This window comes from Leptosomus discolor, chromosome 1 (assembly GCF_034619465.1).
Source record: "Leptosomus discolor isolate bLepDis1 chromosome 1, bLepDis1.hap2, whole genome shotgun sequence".
In the NCBI taxonomy this organism is placed as follows: Eukaryota; Metazoa; Chordata; class Aves; order Leptosomiformes; family Leptosomidae; genus Leptosomus; species Leptosomus discolor.
Window position 1 is genome coordinate 93,640,805 of NC_141391.1, and position 16,516 is coordinate 93,657,320.

The following is a 16,516-nucleotide window of genomic DNA, read 5'->3' on the forward strand; positions in this document are numbered from 1 at the left end:
TGGATCAAGATAAAGACAGTTTAATAAGTGAAGGAAAGAGGAAAACAACAACAACAAAACCCACCAACAAACCACAAAAAACAACTGCTGCAAAAAACAGTCACTCACCAGCTCGCACGAGCAGACCAATGCCCAGTCAGGCTCTGAGCAATTTTTAATGAAGATGGCTAACAATCATTTTCTTAGCTTAGGGGAACATTTCCAGATAGAATTAAAGGTGGCTTAATTGACTCCTGCAGTTCAAATATTAGATGTTTCACAGCATTGCTTAGATATAACACAATCAATACCAACCATTCCTTCAGGACTGGCACTGGTCTGAATACCCTCACACAGAAATGGTTCCCATATTGTTATAATCTTTTGTCATTATGAGAATTATAGTCTTAATAAGCAAAGTAACCTGTCCTCACACCTGTGAATCAAAAATTTTGAGTGTTGATCTGCACTCAAAAACCGGTGTTGCTAATTATGGAGTGTGCTACATTCACTGCCTGTAATGAACTTTCTGGATCTCTGCTTTTAATCATTAAACTCAGGTCAACATCAATCAACCAGTGGTGAGGGACACAGGGGATGTCTGTCTTAATGCGAAACTATTTAAATTATCCTGTTAACTTTGTTACATTTTTTTCTTGCTCATTCTATTTAAGAGATACAATTCAGAATATTATTAAACTATGGTAATTAACAAATCTACCAGGAAAAAGGCAGAACGTATTGTCACTAAGCTACTGAATATGTAATAGTACTATTTGCTGCTAAGATATGCAAGTTTGCATAGACAAGCTTAGAGAAGCCACACCTGGGTACTGTGGCTTGCACACTGCATCATTTATTTCCAGAACAGCATGACAAATGGTTTTGATATGCTATCTTCCATAGGCTAAGTTAGTGATTATTCAGTAATAAAGGTGCACAAGCCTGACTTCTGGAGGGCTTGATAATGTTACCTGCAATCTGGTTCACTCTGACATCTATTTTATCATTTAAGACTTATCTTGTGTGCCTTCTGCTTTAGAATATCTCTGAAGTCTCACCCACGAATTACAAAGTAGTTGTTCAGGTCTCTAGCTGAGTTCAGTACCGTGCAAGAAATTAACTGTAAACCAACTTAAACACACCCTTTTCCAAGGATTTGCCAGCCTCCTGGCTGCTCCGCCTTGTGCCTGGCAGTGATTCCTGCCCCAAGAAGCCTTCACAGAGCATCCCCCAGTTGCATCTCACAGTCCCTAAGCTCTGTTGGTTTTCTGTTCAGCTTTACCAGCCCATCCCAGCCTAGCTCCGAGATATCAGTGCAGCTGAGGAAGTCCTTTTTTTGCCTCGCAGCACTTTATAGCTTATCTAAGGAGCATGCTCTCTTCACTAATTTGTCATTAATGGCAATATATTTATTTTTTTCAGTTAGAACTGCGCTGTTAGAGAGTAACACAGGCGGAAGGGACCTGGAGGTCCTGTTGGACAGCAGGATGACCATCAGCCCTGTGCCCTCATGGCCAAGAAGGCCAATGGCATCCTGGGGTGTGTTAGAAGGGCTGTGGTCAGTAGGTGGAGAGGGGTTCTCCTCCCCCTCTACTCTGTCCTGATGAGACCCCATCTGGAATATTGTGTCCAGTTCTGGGCCCCTCAGTTCAAGAAGGACAGGGAATGGATTGAAATAGTCCAGCACAGAGCCACAGAGATGATTAAGGGGGTGGAACACCTCCCTTCTGATGAAAGGCTGAGGGAGCTGGGTGTCTTTAGCTTGGAGAAGAGGAGACTGAGGGGTGACCTCATCAAAGTCAATAAATACGTAAAGGGCAAGTGTCAGGAGGATGGAGCTGGGCTTTTCTTGGTGATGGCCAGTGACAGGACAAGGGGCTACAGGTGCAAGCTGGAGCACAGGAGGTTCCACATTAACGTAAGGAAAAACTTTTTCACTGTGAGGGTGACAGAGCCCTGGAACAGGCTGTCCAGAGAGGTTGCGGAGTCTCCTTCTCTGGAGACATTCAAAACCCGGCTAGATGAGATCCTCTGTGACCTACTCTAGGTGATCCTGCTCTGGCAGGGGGGTTGAACTAGATGATCTTTTGAGGTCCCTTCCAACCCCTAACATTCTGTGTGATTCTGTGATTTATGAAGGCGATTATAAATGTGGAAGATTGATTATAGAATGATACCTATTTAAAAACGCTATTCAGGCACCATGTCACTGTTTCTTACTTTTAGCTCAACTAGATTATGATGTTCTCTTTCACAGCGACAGAAACAAGCATGACTATTTTCTTTGCTGGCTTTTTATTATATTTCATTCCTTGATCTACTGAAATTTTTCAAGTAATTTTCTATGTCACTTTTACAAAATTGATTCCTAACAGCTATTCAAATAATTGCCTAACTTCAATTGTTTTGATATGCAGTTGACTGAGAACAGAAGTTTTAATGATGGTTAAAGAACATTTAATTGCTCCAGCAAAGTAATTAAGGTTTTCTGCCATTAATAAAATCCACAGTAAGTATTCATGAATACTGAAGTCTTAAAGAATCCACAAAATATTCTACAAAGTACCTGATTTGTGTGCAGAAAATATAAATTAGGCTACATTATTTCAATTATATGTATACATTCAGTTAATAAAATGTACACACTAAATTCTTGTAAAGACAAGTTGTAATCTCTTAATGGGAATTAACTCCTCAGGACAGGGTTCTCAGCAGGTCAGCTAAACAAAAAAAACTTGCATGTGCAAAATTTAGGTTTAAAGTTTACAACAAATGAGAAAAAGATAGCTGTAGGATCTTTCTCCATAATCCTAACCTCCCATTTTGCTTTACAACACAATTGTAATGACCAATGTATAACAGAGAATTTACACTGTCATCTCTGCTGCTTTACAGCCTAATTATCACTGGTCTTTGAAGAACACAAAAAAGACAGTTCTATTTCTCAAGATTCACAGAATTTAATAATAAAAATACGTTAGTGTTAGGACTATGAATTCACCCTCAGAAATGCAAGGGAAATTTTACAGCAAGAGTGCTGGAGTCATTTACTACAGCAGCATAAGAGGAGATGACACAGTAAAAGAAAAGAAATTCCCTCACTGTTTCTAAAAATAGCCCAAAGCCTCAGCCACTATATTGGCTGGAAATGATATGTGCAAGAGAGGTTCTTCAGTGTTAGGTCCAACTTTAATTGTGTTTCATCACCTCAATTATTATTCCCCAAGTAAGAGTGATTTAATACTGGTTTTGCCACCTAACTAAATTTGTCTCCCTCAGGTCACTAATGAAAATTATTTCAACTAACAGGAACAGCAGAAATGGGTATCTGGTATTCTCAACGTGTCATCAAGTCTTATTTCAGGTCAACGTGGATAGTGCAGCAGCAGAATTACACACAGCTGCAGATGCTCTGGCTTACATTAGAGCTACAGGAATGAAAGCTTGTGTGGAGAGGAAAGGAGGAAGTCCGATGTACACAAAAGGACTATCCACAAAGGCAAAGAGAACACAAGCCTCATCAAAACATTACTGAAACAACTTAATATTCAAATAGAGTATGAATATTAGAAATATCCCTAACATATGGTGATGGTATAATATCATTCCAAATTGTGTTTACAAGCATTAATAGTCCTCAATGTATTTTTGAACATGCAGGGATAGGACAAGATGTGATCTGATATGTATATACAGTATGTATGATGACTTCCTACACCCACACACAGTACCAAAGGTGCAGATGTAAAGAGCTGTCTACCTAGACCTAATCAGAGATGGAGGTGTGAGTCGATGTAGATTAAAAATCCAATTAGTCAAAACCCCTCTGTACTGATAAATTCCTAAAAGGAAATTTTGGATTACAGACTGAGTTCTTAGAAAGCTAATAATAATCTTTTACCATCATGTTTATCCCGTTCCAGACAAACTTATTATGTTAAAGCTTTTTGTTAGTGACGGAAGTTAAGCCAAAGACAAACATGGCTAGTACATTTACACATGTCATGCCTAAAAACAGGAGTTCAGCTCCAGAACATCATTAGAAGATTCTGAGCTCTGTAGAGGAGTCGTATAGCTTTATGTAAATGTAAAAGAATATAGAATAAATTCAGTCAGTTTTCTTTTTCAAATGGAAGAGCGATAAGCATCACTCTTGTTTATGTAAAAAGACTAAATTAATCAAATGTCTAATATGGTGAAAGAAAACAAGTAGAAGGGATTAAAGGGCCTTCTTGTTTCTCCAGGATCTGAATTTTTTATTCACTGTTGCACTCAGAGAGATAAAACACTATAGTCATTTGCCATGCATCCTTTTATCAACTTTGTTTTGACCGACCATCTAATTTTGTAAATAAATATTGCTGTTTCACTTCTAATACAGTAGCTTGAAAACATTGGCAGCATGCACTGAAGAGATTTAAAGTGTAAACCATGATTTGTAGGGAGTTTGGTGTGTTTGCTGCTACTATATGTTTTTGACAAACAGTTTCCTTTTAAAGAATAACTTAAAACTTAAAAATTAATTCCTGCAGTAATAAGAACATGTTTAGTACTGAAGGAATAAATGTTGATAATGAAGAAATAAAGGTCTTCAAATGTTTCTTGACCTTCAGACTTACAGAAGCTACTTGGCTACTAATTCTTTTTTTTTATTATTTTGAAGTTTGTTTTAAAAAAGTTATTCCTGGCTTTGTGTTCTGAAATACTGCCTTCTACAGTTTAGTATCTAGCTTCTAATGCCTTTGATCCTAGGAGGTATAATACAAGAAAAATCAATAAACTAGGCTTCACATATTCAATTACTCATATCTTCTCCACCAGTTCTTAATGTGATTATTTTGATTCTCTGTGAAAAGTCATTTAATGGAGTTTGGGCAAACGGATCAAGATAAGTATCTGTCTCTGGTGATGATGGCAAAGGGATAACACAGAAATTAAAATATAATATGTATTTCCAGCTTGTCATGAGGTAATTTTCAAAATTCATTCTTGTCCACTGTGAAGAGTAGGAAAATAATCACACTACATGCATTTGTGTGTTTCAATGCTGCTTTTTTGGATAAGATTTCCTTATTTTTCCTTCCACTCATGAAGGTGTATTTGTGTATTGCATTCAGGAAGGCCTACCTGAATTACAAGCGTTGCTGTGTGCTTCTTGCCATACATCCTTGGCTTGAATCCCACAGTTATATGGGTTCCCACAGTGCCTGCTGGAAGAAGTTCTCCAGCTTGTGGTAGCACAAGGAACTCAGGATCGCTGCCCGCCAGGAAGTGCGCAGTGAATGGCTCTGGGTACCTACAGAAAACCACAGGAGGCTACTGAGGCTTTTATGGTATCTTAATGCAATTTATCCACAATCTAACATTTAGGCTACCATACGGCATGATTCAGGAAACTTGGCAGCCCATGGAATGCATATGGGATATTAATAGCATACTTACATACAGAATAAATATTCTGTAGTAATTATTTACATTTATTTATAAATATATATAATCTTTATACACAGGGACCTGCATACTGGTCTTCCATTTCAAACATTCTTACATGCTGTTACAATTATAACAACTACAGAATAATGATAGCATTTGCCACTAAAAAGAAAAGAATCATCTGCCCTGTAAAGATATAATAATAGTGATAGAAACAAATTCCATGTCAGAGTGAAAATCCACTTTTCCTATTAAAAGACCCTCACTTTTCCAATCTCTAATCAAGTAAAACTGACAAGGCACGCATTTTATTAAGTTTTATGACTAGAACTGAATTTGCAATCTGGTGGAGTGTTACTAGATTGAGAGGGAGTTCTGAAAGCCTTGAAATGAACATATGGAAAATAATAATCTTCTATCACTGTTTTCAACATTTTTCGTATCCCATAAACTAAACACTATGAGGTATTGCAATAATAATAATTAGGCTCCTCTACCGATATTATTGTATGACTTTTATCTCAGAGAATTTCTGTCACAGGCACTGCAGATCTTGTCTAATTGCTAGTTTCATGGCAGTACTGTTGCACCCAAAGAAAATGTCTAATTTCTGATACAGACGGTGGCTGAGGACTACCAAACAATCTTGGGCCAATCGCAAGCTGAAGCCTGTCTATCACAGTTCTTCAGGGACTCCTTGCCATAAACTTTCTCAGTACGAAAACTATAGACATTTTTCTATTTTCCAGTCAGGCATTCTCCTATTAGTCTTCATATGTGTTGCTGAAGACAACTCTATTACTGCCTGGACAGAAAAAGAACAAAAGAAATTGAAACTAGAAATACAACGGCATGGTCAAAAAATAATCCACAACACCCTGCCTCAGTACAGCAAAGCAAGTATCATGCATGCTTGGAGGGAACACATTTTCAGTTGATAAAACTTGAAGAATGAAAAACTAACAGCATCTCGAAAAGCTGTTCAAATCTGTTTATTCATGGATTGTCACACCAGAAACAACACAACTTTTCAAAGAAAAAACTCAAAAGAAGTGAAATTTAATATTTTATGACAATTCATATCTCTACAGAAATGTCCCACATTTCCTGGGCAAGTGCCATTCCATGGGTTGCACGCTGGGTCATCTTATTTAAAAATAGCTGTCCTTTGGAATATGTTCTCACGAAAGGTTTCCCTAAATTCAAAATGCTCTCATGAAAAAAGGGTCACACTGTAGTTTGTAGAAACAAATAGTGTGAGTGCATAAAACAAACCAAAAAAGCTTCTGCCTCCTCAAAAAAAAACCCACAACTGATATTTAACAATGCCACTGGACTTGGGTGCACTAGCAGATTTAGCCTAGCTTTTCCTTTAGGTGGGCAAAACTACTGAACGTCTGAAACTAGATTTCAAGTCTTCTGATATCAAACTTATGCTGACAATCTCTTTTCGTGGTGCCTAAAGTTGTGCAACTGAGTTTATAGCTCTGGGCCATAAGCACTAGCCCTGCTACAGCCTGAGTTCCAATCCACGTGCCATTTAGGCCTTGAATTTCACATCCATGTTTCCCACGGGGACTGCTCAGGTGTGAACACCTAAAGCATACTTTACTACACACAAAGGGCAGGCACAGGATGAAAAACAAGTGATGCCTTTCGGACTGAGTAGCAGAGCACAGCACTCATCAAAAACATCTGGGATGAATATTCAAAACCTGGTTCTGGAAATACAGACCTGAACACAGGTCTTCATTGCCAACATCGTTGCTCTATAGACTAGATTTAGGAACATTTTAAGGCAGCACTTTATCTATCTGCCATGTTCAGCCTTTTTTTCTGATAAGTAGTTAGAGATGACAACTCCTAATAAGCACTTTGTGTCTTCGTAAGACATACAAGAGTGTGATTGGACTACGTATGCCATGATGAAATGCTAATGGAGATGGGACAGGCTGCATGCACAGAAGACACAAGAAAATAAAGACTTCATCCTGCAGAAATTGCATTTTAGCAGGGTATGATGCAACAGTAGATTTTTTTCAGAGACCATAAATAATTCCTCAAAACAGAAAACACACAGGAGAAAAACCTATAATTTTTGTCCTAACAGAGGGACCAGACAGTTTAAAATGAAACTGCCACAAAACTGATCTATAATTGTGCACAAAAGATATTTGCCAAGTCAGAGAAAAAAATCTTATTGCATCAACCTTGTCAGATTTTAACTTTCACAAAGAAAAATGGAGAAAAACTAATAAAAAAGCTTTAAAGAAAATCTGCATGCTTCTTGATAGCATTGGCACAAAGTACTAGAGGCAGCTATAAATTTTTTCTGTGTTGAGTAAAATATATATACACATACACACATACATAATTACATGAACACATACAGTCACATCTAAAACCTCCCCGTTTCTTTCCCTTCCCCTTTCCTCCCCAAAGCCTGGCAGTTTTAAAAAAAAAGAGTCAAGTCAGTTACTGGGTGCAAAATGGTCCTTGAAATGGAAGCTATGTCCAAATAGGGAAAATTGGAATTTCAGCAAATTAAATGTTTAGCCATAATATAATAGGCCAGGAGGGATTCTGAGATATGGCTGACAGTACAAGATCTCGCAATTAAAAACTTACACACAATCAGAAACAGGAACGGTGCCTATAGTGCTGATAAATCATAAATTTTTGTTTTAAAATATATCTAAAGATGGCCTCTCAAGAAAAAAATTAACAGTGTTTTCGCTGATATTCACATCAGGAAGATGGTCTGGCACCCTAGCTAGCTCACTAGTATAAGTATATTGCTTTCTCATTCTCATCTTCTATACTACAGTGAAGACTGGAGATAAGATTGCCAGAATAGTGCCTGAATTTCAGACAGTATTGTTTTCAGTGTCTGTATATTTAGTGTATAATTAAAAATTACTAATTATGTGTTTTAAAATGATTAAAAATTAATTCCTCCTTTTTGATTACTTCTTCAGGTAAAACAGCTCCAGAGTCAATGTTTGGCTTGTCATTTCTCAGCCATGAAGGACAGTGATGAGGCAGTCTATATTTTCTCAAGAAGGCTTTTGTTTAACTCAAGGCTGGCAGATACTAACATACTTGATAATGTTTAACGATGTCCAGAGTTTTGAAAACACATACAGACCAAGCACAAATAAATTAGTAAACATAAGGGCAAAGGATATATAAACCAGAGAAAGCAAATGTATTTTCCTACTGCATGTTTCCATAACTCCTGTCATAATGGTTTGGTATTGCTATCAGACAATATGAACTCTGCTTTTACTCAAATAATGAACAGGAGTAAATACTAGTTTGAATTTAAATAATAATTGGACAATGAAATCATGGCAACCAGCAAGAGTGGAAATTGAGCTAGTAGGCATATTTATAATTACTCCTTTAATCTTGTTCTTAAATATCAGTCTGTGCTCATCAGTGTTCTCATGTTAGATAATTTACAAAGTAGTAAACTAAAAAAGAATAACACCTTATGTCTTCAATTAAAGAAAACCTTAAAATTTATATTCCCATAGAGATCTCACTGCAAAACTTACAAAATACTCAGGAAATCTGAAAATATAAGCCTTTATTAAATTAAATATCAAAATAGTTTTAATGGTAGCTCCTCTCTTCCTCAAACTTGTGAAGCACTGAATTATTCCTGTAGAAATGCATTCCTTTACAAAACTCAGCATTTTGCAAACTATACGTAAAAAACAAGGCATAGTGATTTTGATCAAATGTACTTTTTTCAATAAAAGAATAATAACAAAACATCTTAATCTGTAAAGTACGTAGCTGCTTAAGCAAGTAAAGGGTACAGTTTTAAAACATTGCAATGCACATCCAAAACCAGTTAATCGTAACTAAACTTCTTGTAATTTGTAGTGAACACATCCGTTGGATGACACAAGAAATTTCTGTTATTACGCAATGAAGTTCTGATTAACTGTATGCAATTTTCAAATTCTGTAAAAGTAATAGCGATAGTTGGTATGATTTAGATAATTTCTTTTCAACCAAAAAATGTCAATGGAAAAAAATTTAGGAAATCATTATTTATCAAAATTGGTTATGTTTCATACCAGAACAAACTCTGGTTTAATGAGTTCACTCTAAACCATGAACTCTGGACATGAGAAAGTGGTTAACTCCAATTATCATTCTACAGCTTTGGAAAGACTGCTTCAGGATTGAAGGACTTTCAAAAAATATGAAGAAACACTGCATGACAAATGGCTGTCAGGGAATGCTTTACCAACTATTACATCACTTTTGTGTGATCAAAGCAGGGGCTAGGGTTTTTATCCTCAAAAAATGGTAAGAGTTATGCCTCATTCCTGTTCTACCCAGGGGTGCTATATTTGCAGATTGGTAAACTGACTTTTCCTGCTAAAAGCAGTCCAGATGACACAGCTAGATCCAGCTCCTGGCTAAATGTGTGACATGTCAGGTATTGTATGATTAGGAAGGATTATTATACCTTTTTGGAAGGCCACACATATATCATTATCAATATTTTCCACTAGCCTCTATTCAGACTTCAAAAAATGGAGCTAAGACAACATTTGTTCTTTGCAGCTGCCACTATGTGGGACATGTTAAGATAAAGTATTCTAATTACATCTTTAGATCAATGGTAGAATTTTGCAGAACCGGTAACAGAGAGATTGGCACAGAAATCCAGGCCTGTGACATGCACAGCAACGTGTGAGAGAGGGTGAGGGAGAGGGGGTGTGTGCTGAGAACTTAACAAATCAATTTTCTTGCAGCATACATAATTCTGGCTCGTGGTGATGCTAATGAAATACAGCAGTAATTAGAGTGAAATAGAAATATTTTTCAAAGTTGTAACTGTAAACATTTTTTTGTTTTCCCCTTCACAATTAGGGAGGGTACAGAAAAAAAAAAAAATGGGTCTCTCACTATTCTTCAGACAGCATTAAAACTAATTTTGTGTGATCAAGAAATGGTTTTAATTGAACATTTATTCTATGCACTAGGAAATGTGTATAGAAGAAATTAGGAAAATATCCACAGTGGTGTTCAAAATACGAAAAGTAGTTTAAGATAACTAAGTCTGCACATGCAGTCATTTTAAAGCCTAATTTCATCATTCTTCTCATCTCCCCAGACCACCTGTTTTTGTTCTCTCTTTATTCTAGCTCTCTTTACATAATTGGGTGGAGCCTTCAACTTTACAGATACCACTCCATGTTACCACACTGTTTGCTTTTGAGATATCAGGCGCTGACTAAGCAGGTTTTTCTGAAGCATAGTTTGAGTTAATCTGAAAACTTGCCTCAATGTAAAAAATACCCTGTTTGTGACAAACACAGGGTTGGAATGAGAAGTTGTGGTGGAAGGATGGATAAAATTTTACTGCATATGGGAAGCAATATGTGATTAAAACAATCACTAACAGGTACAGGGAAAGCTATAATTGGTGAAAGGACGTTCTGAGAAACACGAAGATAGAATGAACAGGGGAAAATTATCCCCCACCTTGACTAAATGTTCAAAAGTAATGTCATTTATAAAAAAACTCCTAGTGAACATGGTGTTCATATGTATGTATCCACGTTTCATGTTGGTTACTGAGGCATCTGAATGAGAAAACAGGTAAGATAACATTCTGCTGTAGCTGGATATCAGTATCTTAGTGTGAAGAAATAAATCCAGCTGTCAAAATACCTCCCTACTGGAATATATAGTAGTAAATACTCTCCAAAAACCAGTTCTGTATTAAAATAAATGTTCTGATCCCAAAACATAATTGATTAAAAATACATTAAGATATTTTCAGTAAAACAAATATAGAAAGGATTAGTTTTCTTAAGCAAAGCACCACTTTTGAAATTTTTATTCTCTGTTTCAATTACAGAATAAAATAATGGACCAATAACTTGAGCTGGATATCAAACAAGTTTCTATAATTTTTATTTCCAAGGATAATATTTTATCTATTCTTTTTGGTTAATACTGCTTTCATTCTGTAAACCATTGGCATTCAGTAATGCACTTCACATTAAAACAAACATTAATGTTAACACGAACATTAGAGGCTTGTATCAAAGCCAGTCACCTCAATGGAAATGTTGCCAATTTCAGGTGGTGTTGAATTAAACCCACGTTTATGACAAAACCCAAAAAAGGTCATCTACGAATGTCAAAGTGGCAGATATTTCTTATTTAATAAGTGAAATCTGCCGATTCAACTCTAACAACCCTAATGCCATTACAAGAAATCATTCAACAATATGTCCCTTTTGAATTCTTAAAGCTGAAAGTAAAATATTAGACTACTCATATATCACAACTGTCCTAGGTGGAGACTGTTTTAAAAATATTTGAGTTATTTTCCCTATAACAAAACTGTTTGGCTGCATTCTCAGTGTCTTTCATTACTTACTGAAACAGATATCAGGCTGTTTCTCATTGGGGGCACGTGTGTGTCAATTTTAAATATGTTAAAAGAGAATGCATTACATATTTGCATGGACTCTCAGAGCTTTCATTATTGCAGATCACTGTGAACAGCGTAGCAACCAGTTCCCATTTGTAACTGTTCATCGTTCCTGAAGCAACTACATCAAATGTAGTTAAGGGTAAACTGGAAAATCACTAATTCAGTCTGAAATACTTCGTACACAGTGAAGATCTTGCTGGGGAGGGGTGGAATTAAAGGGAGAAGTTCATGTTTGAGTTGCAGTAACTTTAAAGAAAAAGAAAGCTAAAACCATTGACCTCATAGCTTTGTAGTGGTCACCAAAGGTGCTCTGTGGATCACTGAGGATTCGTATTCAATGTGGTATATATATATATGAGAATTCTAATGTGTCCTTAAGATACTGAGCCTTTTTTTGGGCTTGTGTTTCCCAAATATTTTTTGTTGCATCACTATGCACCCTGCTAGCTCAAAAAGATGTACAGGTCTTCTCAGTGATGCTGTGCAACCAGTCTGTCCTGCAAGTAGCAGAAGGAGAAAAACATGCAGGTGTAAAGTCCCTTTCTAGCCAGTTACTCAGAAATACATCTTTGGTTTCCCGGCTTTTACTCTCCAAGTAGTAGTGCCATGAGGTACTATTCAGTATAAGAAAGGAAGACAGAATGTATCTATACACAAGGTGAAAAAAACTCCACCTCTCTTTAAGTACCAGAACTGATTCTCTATGGGATTGTGCTGCTAAGTGCTTACTTAAGAAAAACTCCAAAGGGCTGATAATTTCTTTGGGGAAGATCTATATGATGACACTCCATATCCCGATCGAAACTTTTAATCCATATTTTAGTATTTCATGGTTTTATTTTTAATCTAAGTCATTTGAGTTATTCAAGCATTAAATTACATCTGTAATATACGGGTTTCTTGTGTAATTGCTTTTAAACTGTGGTTCCAGTATGCTAAATGTTGGTTGGCTGACTGTTCTGTTTCTACAACAAAATCTCTACCAACAGAATCTCCTAAGCAAACCAAAGATGAAATAAAGCAACATAAAACTTACAGAGCAGTTGTTGGCACTATTTACAACACAGAGATTACTCAGTAAATGAAAGCATTGAATTTTGTATTTTAAATGTAGGGGGGGAACCCTTGTTATGTAAAATAAAGTTGCAATTTGTTTAAGGGAAAAAAGAATGTGTCTTCCACCATGCCTCCTTCTTTATATAACTATAATGATTCAGGTTTTATAACACCTTTCTGGAGAACATTAGGTCTCTTCACTACTATCAAACACCTACCAGGAGATTACAGTATTGCCAGAGCAATTGCTTTGCTTTTGTTCCTGAAACAGCAACTTGAACATTGTAATAGGAGCCTTTTTCAGAGTCCTCAGTAATTATCATCACCGAAAGCCATTTAAAAGCTGGAACAACTGTCCATCTCAGAGGCACAGCTTTTGGAAACAAGCTCTTTCAAAAAAAAGTCATTTGGAACCAGGGACACATTCTGCTGGGAATGCTACAAAAGCCTGTAGCTACAATGAAAGTTAACTGTCAATTAGCATATCTGGCACACTTTCTAGATATATAGTAAAAATATTAATTTTAAAGCAAAAGAGAAACTTAAAAACATCCATAAGCTATTTATATTGTAAGAAACGTGATTCTTTCTGGTTCAGTGTTTACTATTTTAAAACTTCTCTATCAGTACCGAACAATTTCTTCCTTGATTTCCTGCTGTATACAAATGACGCTATGGGTTTGCTATAACATTATGAAACTCCGAGGAAAAGATGAAAAATAAGTAAAAATGATATTGTCAGAGATTTCTGCAGGACTTTTAAAAAAGTAATGTATACTGAAGTTGACACTGCTGTTTTATCTAGTGAAACGGCAGCATAGAGGTTCATTTAGTAACATGCTTACTTAATAAAACAGGAATACTTCAAAAAGAATGTCACATTTAAAAAATTTTAAAGCACAATGCAAAGGTTTGTTTTTAACTTGGTGTGAGTATAAAGTACTTCAAAAAACAACCTATTAGTATAAACATTAAGGCTTTAATAGTGAGCCTTTACTATCACAACACACCTTCCTTAGCATTCTATTACACATTTTAACACACATAAGCATTTTAGAGCAAAACTTTAAAGTCATAAACATGTCCATCTGTTCCACAAATTTTCTCTTGAGGGGCTACAGCCTAAATGTAGAATGCTTCTGTTTTCTACAGTACAGCTTTAAAATCACATTTGTTAGCTATACAACACAGCACTTGAAATTAATGATGAAATAGCTGTAGCCCAGTTATGTTCCTGTTGCCCAAATCTATCCTATCCAATGTGTTTGAGTGTGAGTTCTAGCCTCAGAGAACTGCATAAATACTTTATTATAAGTATTTTTACCTTGTCTGGCTTGTAAGTTTAAAGCCAACTATAGATTCCTTATTCAGGCCAACTGCTTCAATGTTGATGACATCATCCACTTCTGGCTCTGTGGCAATGAACACCATTGGAAACTTCCAAACACCTCCTGTAGTGCACCGTACTACTAGAGTTGCTTCGTTCCTTAAAATGTCAGATAAAGCTATTCAATATATAGAACATTATAAAATATAAACTGGGTAAATTAATGTCCAAAATAAGCCTCAAGTGTGTAGAACTATAGTACAGTAAAAAGAAAATATAGATGACTTTAAATTGGAATACATCCTTAGTTTTGTGTGGCATAGTATGTATCGGTTGCACTTAGACTGGAGTGTAGACTAAATACCACTTGATACTTACAGCAAAGTACAGGAAAGGACATAACATGAAAGCAAAATGATTGGCACAGCCATGAGATTTGATTCCTCTTCTGCTTACTCTCTGTTGAGTTAAACAAATCTAACTTAATTTGTTTTACTCATTATTCTTTATTTACTGTGGTGTTTGAGGAGAATTTTGTCCAGAACATATTAGCAGTTCATATAGAATCAAATACATCTGACATACGTCTATGTACTTTAGAAAAATTCAAGGCTCTGATGTCTTCAGACCATCTAAGAAGAGAGTTGGTGCTGTAGATTCTGAAGATAAAGAAATTAACCGCAGTCATTGAGTCCTCTACATGAAACCTGGTAAGCCTCAAGTACACAAAGATAAAGAAAACAAAACAGAACAAACAAACAAAAACTTAAAAAAGGACACAGTAGAAATAAAAAGGGTTTTTAAATTAACCTCCCCTCTGGCACAATGACACTGCATGGGATGGGTGGATAGTCTTTCCTAAAGGTTTGCTCTTTGTTTATATCAGTAACCTTCTGGACTGCTGCAAATAAGAGTTCCCTCCTGCATCCTAAAAATATCCTCTTTGCATGCAACCCGTGATATTCAGCAGTGACTACTCCCTAATCTTCCTGATGATGTTGAGCCTCTGAATTTACCACGTGCCTGCATGTTACTGAAGGTTCTTTCCAACCCCCTCCCCATACACACTAGACTGATTCAAAAGAAAGGTGCAACTTCCATCTCTCCGAACACATTTCCCTTTCATAGTTTCTTTTTAAAGAGGCGGGATGTACTAATGTAAAACAAAGCAAATCCATCATTTTTCACATCACACCTATACAAGAGGATTATATTTTCCTGTGGACTGTTGTTACCTGGGCAATAGAGACTGTTTTTAAATTCAACCATCCCATCCAGACAAAGAATATGCACACATGTTCACCTAAGAAAAGATTTTCAAGACTGATAGACCGTCTTGTCTGCATGCTTTCTGCAATTTTTGAGAACAACTAATTTTCATTGGAAGTCTTTCAATACTTACATATACTTCAATATTTAGAATTAAACTGGTGCACACACAGGCTAAGGCAGTAACTCAACAGAACCATCTCACAAGCGTTAAAAAGAAACACTGTCAGTTTAAACACCAAAGAAATACTGAGAAGCAGCAAGTGAGAAAAATCTAAAATAATAGATCTTAGAGGTGAAAACAAAATGAGGAAAACAGTGCAGGGAGGTGCTTACATAGCTAACAGTGACCAGCCAGGATTTTATTGCATGTTCTGTTGGTAATACAGAACAGGAGCTTACCTCATTGGTTTGTTAGGTGCAAACACTATGTTAAAGATCAGTGTTACAATTCCGGATTCTGTATCCCCTTCTCTTTGAACCAGTTGCATACCAACCAAAGATTCAAGCTGAGATTTAATTTCATTTGACTGATATTGCAATTCATACAGAAATTCCACTGTTGTAGAGAAACCTAGATGATACAAGAGAAAAAGATCAGTCAGTGTACACTCTAACATCACACAGTTGTCTGGCTAGCAGTTACAATTCTTTCATTTGCTACTAAATATGACAAATAAGTAAAACTAGTAATTACCCAAAACTTGAGCGATTTGCTTCTTACCGAATAGCAAAGTCTTCCAGTTTCATATGACAGGCTATATAGTTTCTGGCAAAACAGAAGCTGGAAAACCTACTTAGGAGATGTGAACAGTAATAGCAATATTTTTCTGGCTACCACTTCTGCATTACGGTGAGATATTTCATCAGCCAAATGAAAATTGCAAGAATGTAATGCTATTTTTGAGTAATGTCATTGGGACAATCTCAAAAAAAAAAAAAAAATCCATTAACAACATCAGTGCCATTGATGG

At 36.2% G+C, this 16,516-nt stretch overlaps 1 protein-coding gene across 1 annotated transcript in view; it reads right to left on the reverse strand.

Moving 5' to 3' along the window:
• The window catches only part of CFAP47 (cilia and flagella associated protein 47), a 345,415-nt gene that overhangs the window by 5,647 nt on the left and 323,252 nt on the right, over nucleotides 1-16,516 (reverse strand). Inside the window, exons 61-63 of the mRNA XM_086482089.1 lie at nucleotides 15,945-16,116; nucleotides 14,271-14,432; nucleotides 5,110-5,278 (exon numbers count right to left, since the gene is read on the reverse strand). Of these exons, the coding sequence (XP_086338215.1) occupies nucleotides 5,110-5,278; nucleotides 14,271-14,432; nucleotides 15,945-16,116 (503 nt within the window). The remainder of the gene's footprint in view (nucleotides 1-5,109; nucleotides 5,279-14,270; nucleotides 14,433-15,944; nucleotides 16,117-16,516) is intronic.